This window comes from Ursus arctos, unplaced genomic scaffold (assembly GCF_023065955.2).
Source record: "Ursus arctos isolate Adak ecotype North America unplaced genomic scaffold, UrsArc2.0 scaffold_17, whole genome shotgun sequence".
In the NCBI taxonomy this organism is placed as follows: domain Eukaryota; kingdom Metazoa; phylum Chordata; class Mammalia; order Carnivora; family Ursidae; genus Ursus; species Ursus arctos.
In genome coordinates this window covers 56,238,313-56,247,453 of record NW_026622841.1, presented here as the reverse complement: position 1 = coordinate 56,247,453, position 9,141 = coordinate 56,238,313, and the positions used below count along the sequence as shown (strand labels likewise).

The 9,141-nt window shown below is 45.2% G+C and overlaps 1 protein-coding gene across 6 annotated transcripts in view; it reads left to right on the top strand.

Annotated features, from left to right (window-relative positions):
- Positions 1–1,642: 1,642 nt before the first annotated feature.
- The window catches only part of PPP4R1 (protein phosphatase 4 regulatory subunit 1), a 59,819-nt gene continuing 52,320 nt past the window's right edge, over positions 1,643–9,141 (top strand). For 2 of the 6 annotated variants that reach the window (XM_048218457.2, XM_048218456.2), the window contains exons 1-2: positions 2,124–2,244; positions 2,440–2,484. In XM_048218457.2, the coding sequence (XP_048074414.1) occupies positions 2,238–2,244; positions 2,440–2,484 (52 nt within the window). In that variant the 5' untranslated portion in view covers positions 2,124–2,237. Of the gene's footprint in view, positions 1,681–2,123; positions 2,245–2,439; positions 2,485–3,446; positions 3,492–6,696; positions 7,268–9,141 lie in introns of those variants that run through there. The other 4 variants (XM_044382839.3, XM_057313245.1, XM_057313244.1 and 1 more) reach the window with 4 other exon arrangements.

Below are 9,141 nucleotides of genomic sequence, written 5' to 3'. Positions count from 1 at the left end.
CACCATCGCTGAGAATTTTCAATCTGACTTCTGGGTAGACTGTCCAGATAGTTTGTGTTGTGTTTGTATAACCAGTGGCTGAAGTATAGTTGGCACTCTGTAGGTTTTGTGTTCTTGCAAAATCACCAGTTTAGTGCAAAGAGCCAAATCCTCTCCCCTCCCCCTTTCTACCCAGAATGGCTAAAATGGTAGGTGGTCAACAAGACAAATATTCGCAATTAGGGCAGAACTCTCATGGACTGAGTCAATAGGGACCGGTTTCTTTGATAGTTTGTGAATTTCTAGCTGTCATTTTGAGAATTAGTGTCAGCTGAATTCACATAAGGGCATTCTGCAAGGCAAAGAAAGAAACAGGATATGAATTTGGCCTTTAGTTTTAATTATTCTATATTTGAGAACATTAGACACACATCTGGAGTAATAGATACTATTCTGTTTTTTATTGCTTTTAGAAATTTAATACACACTATGCAATCTGTGTTCCGCCTTGTAATAGCCGAGAGGGAAGTTTTTAGAATAGAGATGTAGACCCCATTTTATTACACAGAATGATGAATTTCAGAGGATCAATCTAATCCTCGGTATGATTCTCAATGGCATTAAATACCAATACAATGGGATAGGGTGCCCACCCCAAAAATCTACGTAAAACTTTCGACTCCCCAAAATTTAACTACTTGTAGCCTACTGTTGACTGGAAGCCTTACCAATAACCCAGTTGATTTGTATATAATATGTGTTATATCCTGCATTCTTACAATAATACTCCCCCCCCCAGGTATTTCTACGCTACTCCGTTTGAGTTTTTTCAAATCATTGCAAATCTCCCAAATTTTTTCCAATGTATTTATTTTTTAAAAATCTACATACAGTTCAAACCTGCGTAGTTCAAGGGTCAACTGATAGAAGACCACAATGCAGAAAGTTACAAGCCGATTATTCAGAATTCCCTCTCCTCTTCAAGAAACTAGACCTGCCATCTGGCATCCATTAAACAATTGGGTGTTTTGTTCTCCACTTCGGGAGATTATCATTTTGGAGGCCTTAGGTGGAGTTGGAATAGAGTCTTGAAGATAGGAGAGTGTGAAATGAAGTCAGAAAACCTGGATTCAGCCTCCACTTTGCACTTGAGCTAATCACTTGACACATCAAAAAAAAAAAAAAAAAAGCGGGAATAATAAAATCTGTAGTAGTGATTTAGTCCCGCACATCGAATGCTCGCAAGATTATTTAAAGAAAAAAAAAAAAAAAGCTAATCACAGGCACCCTTCATCGAGCACCTTCTGGATATCAGGTACCCTGCCCGGTTCCTCACATTCTTCATTAATCCTAGTAATCCTGGGGCAGGCATCATCCGTCATTTACAAACGGTTACACACCGAAGTAAATGGCAGAGTCAAGATCTGAACCCAGGCCTGCCGGCGCTCTTGCTGGAGCATTTCCCGCTTTGTCAGCGCACGAAGGGCAGGCCATGGGGACCATAATCTGTGCCTCGGACTTAAACGCGCCGGGTGGGAAAGCGGGCATTAGGATGACTTTGTCACTCAACCACGGTACAGCCGGGCCCTGGGCTTTGTTACCAGCCACTTCGCGAGGGCCCCCGGCGCGCGGGGAGGCGGCGCTTCCTCCACCCGGAGGGTGGGACCCTCGGCCTCTACCGGGCCTCGGATCGCCGACGACGTACGTGCAGTCCTGGGGAGGGGGCGCGGGGCGGCGAAAGGCGAGCCCGCGAAGAAGGGCCGCGGCCGACGAGGCGGTGGGCGAGGCCGGTGACCCAATAAAGCCGGCCGGGCCGCGGGAGGCCCCGCCCGGGCCGGGTTCCGGGCACACGCCGCAGGGTCCCGGGCGGGCGGGCAGCTTGCGCGCGCCCGTCGCAGCGCTCGGCGTGAGGGCGCCTCCGGCCGAGGGTGTGAGCGCGCGCCGCCGGGCCGGGCCGGGAGCGAGGGAGGCGGGAGGAGGGACCGCCGGCCGCCCGAGAGCCGCGCGAAACGGCCGGGCGAGGCGGGGCGAGGCCCGGGGCCCGTGGCGCCCACCCGCCCCCAGCGCCCGGGAGCCGCTCCGCCCGCGGCCCAGGCCCGGGCCCTCGGCCCGCCCCGCGCGCGAAGCCGCGCGCGCCCCCGCCGGCCGGTCCCTCCTCCTTGCCGCCCCTCCCGCGCGCGCTCCCCGGCTCCCCGGCTCGCTCCGCTCCATGTAGCCCCGGATCCCCGGGAGACCGAGGAGGAGGGGGCGACCACAAGATGGCGGGTACGTGGCCCCCTGTCCTCCGGGCGGCGGCGGCGCCTCCTCCCCGCGCCGGCCCGCCCGCCGCCGCCCCGACTCGCGGCCGGCGCGGGGTCTCGGCGCGGGGAGGCGCCGCGGGGTCGGGAGGGCGGGCGGCGGGGGCGGCGCGCCGGGTCCCGGGGGCGCTGACCGGGCCTTTCTTCTCTCCCCTCGGCGCAGACCTCTCGCTGCTCCAGGAGGACCTGCAGGAGGACGCGGACGGATGTGAGTGCGCCCGCCTCGCTGTCGCGGCTCCGGCCGCCCGCGGCGAGTGGCCGGGAAGGAAGGGCGGGCGGCGGCGGCCTGGGCTCGGCCGGCGGGGACGGGGCTCAGCGAGGCGTGGCCCTGGGCCGGCCGGGGCCGCTAGCTGGAGGGAGCATTCGCTTCGAGGGTGGGGGGACGGCGCGCCCGGCTCCGCGGGCGGCGAGGGATGCCCTGTCTGGCGCCCGAGCTCGGGCTCTGCCGCGTCGCCCACCCTCGCATCACCCCCAGGGCGCCTGTGGGCTCGGGGGCCGCTCGGCGTCTGTTCGGGAGGAGAAAGTGGCAGGGCCGAAATGTGAAATAGGCATTTGGGGTGTGCTTGTTCCCTGTGGGGGCCCTCCGCGGACCCCACCCCTACCTCCCTCCCCCCCCCCCCCCCAGGAAGGAAGAGGCTGGGCGAAGGAAGGTGTGTTTTCTTAGAGTTGCTCGCAAGTATCACTCGGCGGCCAGCTGTAGGGGAGCCTGGTCCCGGTTCTGTTGCCTGGGCTCTGACTGTGTGGAGACTACATACCTGTAATTTCCCTTTAGCTCCGAGCAGTTTTTAGATTGCCTAGACACCCCCCTGTGATTTGTGGATTACGGGAAGGCTAGAAGGTGTGGCCTTAGCAGGAGTTACTAGGTTTGGAGAGCGTATTTCTTTAATGCAAATGTTCGCGAATCACCCAGACCTCCCTAAATATTACAATTTTAGCTTTTCTTTGAGAAAGGGAAGTTTTAAGAGAGTCGATCTTTTGTTTAAAAAGCAAAAAGGGAAAAAAAAAAAAACCAAACAACTTTGACATTGTCTCCAGAATAGTGTCAGGAAGGAACTGATATTTAGAGAGGAATTTGTTTATTTCGTGTGTGCTTTTCTAAGAATCAGAAGATAATTTGGAAATTGTTCTGCGTTGAAATGATAACCATGGTAGAATTTGTGGTGTATTTAGGGGAGACCCTGCCTGATGCTGAGATTTACTGTGGCTAATACCTAGGTAAGTAATTCAGAGATGGTTGCAGTCTGAAATTGCTCTTTTAAATACTGTGTAGTTAATCCCTAGCATTGTCTAATGTGGCTTCCCTTGGCCAAATTAAGCTTAATTTTTAAATTCCTAGGTGTTTTGAGTGAAGGGGGAATTTACTCTTCAAAAGGGTTCTCTAAAAAGTAATTATTTTTAAAGCAAATGAACCATATGCAAAATTAACTTTTGCTAACTCTGGGCTGTTTTTTTTAAGTAAAAACTCTTAAAGGGAGCAGTACTAATGTAGTGAAGGACAGCTTTTACATTTCACCTAATGTTTTATGTTATGTCTGCTAGTAAGCTTTAAAGGTTATTCAAGGCAGCTATTGCTTGCTTGCAAAGTTAGGATTGGAAAGGTGGCTCTGATTGTTCTCTCAAACAGGGGCTTCTCATTCCTGTAATTAGGTTCAAGACTTTATAAATAGAAGACACGTCATTCAGCAGGTGTTTAGGAATGTGTGGAGGAAGAACTCCTGCCTATTCATTTATTTTCACTTAGGTGCCATGCACTTAAAGGGTGAGCTGGAGTGTCGGTTTCCTCATTGACCCTAAAGGAGCGCAGTCTAGAGGGGAAAGCACACCTGTGAAGAACTCAACAAGTGATTTATTCATGAGCCTCAAGCTTCTGTGTACTGAGGATATAGCTCTGCAAAGGATGGTCACAGTCTATGCCCTCTAGTGGTTTACAAGCAGTTTTAATATAAGTGTGATAATGAAGATATCCGAGGCAGTGTACCACAGTAGTTAATGGACAACACTCTGAAGCCAGATTGTTTGGTGGCAGTTTTGATATTGTCACTTTGGACAGACTCCTGCAAGTCACTTAACTTCCATATGCTTAAGTTTTGTCATTTGAAGATAGGCATAGTAAGTATTGCCTATTTAGAGTTGTTTAGAGACGTAAATGAATGCACATAAAGGCCTTAGAACAGTACTTGGTAAAAGGGCTATTATGTGGTGGTGGTTATGAGTGAAGAGGAAGGGAAGCTTAAAAAAAGAAGGAGATACTGATGTTGAACGTTACACTACAGAATTAATATAATTATAGATGCTGCTAAAGCTTGCAGTTAACTTCTTAAAAAAGGTGCGTTGTATGTACATAGCAGAAGGTCATAAAAGTAAGTAAACGAAATGATTAGGTGCTGTTAAGTTTGTTTTAGGTTAAAAGTGGTACTTTCCATACTGTATCATGAAACATACTTTGAATTTCAAAGTGAAAGCAAGCCAGTGACACCCGTTTGAATAGGTGTCTCAGCAGAGTGACTTCAGAGTCAGGAAAACCCTTTCTGTTTCTTGAATAACGGGAGGCCGTGCAAAATTACAGGTAGACTTTCATAGAGATTTTAAATTTCTATCGTCACTTTTCCAAAGATGCAGTTTTGATTTACATTTCAGTTGCTAGATTTCTAAAATAGGTGAGATAGGGCTTATAGTAATATTACAGTAAGGTTGGATGGGTTAGCCTTCTTACGCAGATTATTCTTCACAACACTCCTGTGAGATGTAGGCTGTAGGATTCGGATATCAGTACGTAAATCCGTTGACACACAAGGGACTAAATTATTTTCTCAAGAAATGAAACTCCTTAACTACCAGCCAGAATTTGAAGGTAGGCCTCCTGATTCCAAATATTGTATCGGAAATACAGTCTTTTCTTAAATTGCTCAGTTTATAACATTGAGCAGCCCAGGCCTGTTGTATAGGCAATTTGTTGGAACCCATGCTTAAAATACCCTTGAGGATTAATCTAGCATGCTGCATGTGGTTTGTTTAACGGAGAGGTCATTCGGATGAAGCTTGGGTGTCATACAGCTTATTTAGTCTTTATGTTAACTTTTCTTTCAGCTGTAACTAGCATGATGTCAAAGAGCTTTTGGCGCTAAATTACAGCATATGCCATACTGCAGAATTGTTCATATCTGAAGAAGTTTTGAAATCTTTCACACTATATTATTTTTCAGGTTTGAGGGCACTATTGGATTAGAATGAATTAAGGATGGATCCAGAACTAATTGGGTAATAACTGCCTGGACTGTACTTCTTTCAAAGAGTCTGTGGGCCCTCGGACTACTTTTGAAATCTAGTTTTGATAAGATTCTTTAAGTCACCTTAGGAAAGTAAGGAGTAAAAAATTGGGGCTGTGTGTAGTAGTGGCCAGGGAATCAATTAAAAAAACTGTAGGAAGGTGCCCTTGAAAGTCATGATATTTAGAAGTGTTGTTAAATGGGGAATTGGAAGAGTGAGTCATGAGACTTGGTTGGATGTTTTGATTGCCACCAGCAAGACTGGACAGGAAAAATCTTTATTTAGAGATAATATAATTAATATTCTAGAAAAGCATGCTTAAAAATGGTTTTAGTGGTACCCACACGTGCATAGAATCAGTTAATGATGTGTTGGGTAACAATTCTCTACAGAATTTTTTTTTTTTTTTTTAAGAAAGTAAAAGGGGGAAAACCCTTTGCAAATATGCATGTCAGCTGTCTGGGCTTGTAGCTGCATGACTTGGGAAAAAAAAAAACAACATAGGTTTTTGTTTGCTCTTTCCGCCTATGAAAGACAAATAGCCCTTCCTAGGTAAAGTTCATTAGTTTGCCACGTTTGTTTGATCACTGTTTTTTTTATTTCTGCTCCTTTTGCCTTGGTTCCTCCTCTCATCAAAACAGAATGTATAATTTAAATTATTCACTCCTCTGTTTGCCTTATATTTTGGAATTCGGGATTTTTTTTCCTCTCTTGATGGTTTGCCATCAGTTGCATGATAGGGTGGGCAGTCCCTAGACTAGAATTAAAGTGTTACTTTGCATTTAACTTGGATCTGAAAATAAACCTAATGTCATGTTTTGGGAGGAGGAGGAGGCACACCTATGGAATTTGGGCTAAGGAGGTTAAAGGACCCTTAGTCCTTGTGAGTTCTGAAGAGGGCACTTTGCACCCATCTTCCAGCTGTCAGGTCACCTAAGGTCCCCCTTCTCCAGATCCATCCTTTGATCCTCCTAACTGTTTAGTCAGGTGTTCTTAGCTCTTTACCCCTCTAGACTTGGGAGCAGACTTGTTCTCTGCCCTACTTGGTGTCAGGTTGGTGTCTGAGCATTTACCATGCCGTAATTCTGGAACACATCTCAGTATAGTTCGTTCTTTTTTTTTTTTTAAGATTTTATTTATTTACTTGAGAGAGAGTGTGTACAAGTAGGTGGAGGGGGAGGGGGAGAAACAGACTCCCAACTGAGCAGGGAGCCCCACTCTGGGGCTTGAATCCCAGAATCCAGGGATAATGACCTGGGCTGAAGGCAGACTCTTAACTGACTGAGCCACCCAGGCACCCAAATCCCAGTATAGTTCTGTGCAGAGGAAAGCGCGCTTGGTTTTGTAAACATTAGGTCTGCATTCAGATTCTGGCCTTTGTTGTTTATTCACTTATTATCTTGAGCAAAGTACTTCATTTTTCTCAGCTGTGCTCTGTCCTTAAAATGTTGATGGACTTTTGGAATGATTCCAGTTTTTGACTGTTACAAATAAAGCCCTGGTGAGCATTCATGTACAAGTCTTTGTGTGGACACATATGTTCTTTCTCTTGGGTAGGTACCTAGGAGCGGAATGGCTATCTCCCTTTTTAAGGAACTGCCAGACTGTTTTCCGAAGTGGTTGTACCATTTTACACTGCCTCCAGCTGTGTGCGAGAGTTCCGGGTGCTCTGTACCCTTGCCAGCATTGGGTGTGGGCAGTCTTCATTTTAGCCGTCCTGTTAAGTATGTATGGTGGGTTGGGTTTTGTGGGGTTTTTTTGTAGTTTGAATTTGCATTTCCTTAATAACTAATAATGCTCGTATTTTCTTGTGTTCATTTGCCATCTATATATCTTTGATGAAGTGCCCGTTCAAATCTTTTGCCCATTCTTTAATTGGGTACTTGTTTTCTTATTAAGTTTTGGGAGTTCTTTATATATTCCGGGCACAAGTTCTTTCTCAGGTATGTGATTTGCCAATATTATTTTCTAGTCTATGACTTGTCTTGTTTTTGCTTTAGCTGTCTTTTGAGCAGAAGTTTTGAATTTTGAGGTTCAGTTTATCTTCCCTGTGTTTACTAAGAGCTTTCTTAAAATTAGGAGTGGATGTTGGATTTTGTCACATTCTTTTTCTATATCTATGGTTTTCTTTAGTTTTTCTAATGTGATGAATTACATTGATTTTTTTAAGTGAATGCCGTTAATTTTTTTTAATGGGAAATTTCAAACCTACACACAGCAGATGAATCATCATATACCCACCACTTTGCTTCAACTTTCCTTTACCTCCCTCTAACATCTGGGCTTTTTTGGGGAGTAGAGAGGAGGCAGCCAGAGTACTTTAAAGACATCCCAGGTGTCATTTTATTTTAACTATAAATATTTTACAAGGCTTACACTTGAAGTGTGATGCTCTAATCTATGAGCAGAAGGGTATCTAAGGTATGGTAAATAATGTGACTAAGGTATAGTAAATAATGAAAGTTTGAATGATTAAATTCTTTTTTTGTTTGTTTGTTTGCTTGCTTTTTTAAAGATTTATTTATTTGAGAGAGAGCATGTATGGGGGGCAGGGGCAGAGGGAAAGAGAGAATCCCAAGCAGGCTCCACACCCATAACAGAGCTGCACACGGGGCTCCATCTCAGGACCCTGGAGATCATGACCTGAGCCGAAATCAAGAGTCAGACCCTCCACCAACTAAGCCACCCAGACAACCCTAAATGATTCTTTAGACATTTGCCTTGCTGGTTCTACTGCAATAAAGCACATTTGAATAATTACTAAATTCACTTTCATATTGATCACCAGATTAAGAGAAGCAACATCTTGTTTATTTTTATCATGCTAAGCACATTGCACCCTTTTGGGCCAGCCTTTGTGGTAGCAAAAGAATACCGGTGAACACAAGTTGAATTGTATATTTAAATTGGTTTGCCTTATCATCTAGACGATCACATCAACTTTAAAACTGTGAGCTGTGCTGTACCCCTAGTGAGCCAGTGATCCCAGAATTACTGAAATCAGGAGGTAGAGGGCAGATTATATATTCGTCCTTTAAGCAGAAGAAAGTTTAGGCCCAAGGTCTCCCAGATAAGGGTGGCAAGGTGGCAGAGGCTAAAATACAATTCAGATCTTGTAGGTTTGGGTATTCGTTTCCTAGATATTATCTAACATAGTTCTTTAGTTGCAAAAGAGAGGTGGGAGAAATTTTTGGGTTTTATTTTTTTAATTACCATTTATTGTTATACTGTGTGTTAGGCATTGTGCTATAACCTTACTTAACAGTATTCCCCTGTGAGGTCTGTAACCACAAAATTACAAAAATGGTATCCAATAAGGCTTATCCAATGGTTAAATAATTTGCTCAGTCACCTGACTTGAAAGTGTTAGGTTAATGAACCTCTGTGACGCGATCTTTCTTACTTTATTACCTTTTACTACTGTATTCTCCCTGCCTTCCAATTTCACTTCCCTTACTTCATCACTTGCTTAGGTCATTAACCTCCTGAAGTTTCTGGATGATATAAAGGTAGTAACATGCTGTAAGTATTTGATGACTAAAATATTTTTTGTCCTAAGTTCCTGTCTGTCATGGAAATGTTAGGAGCAAAATACACA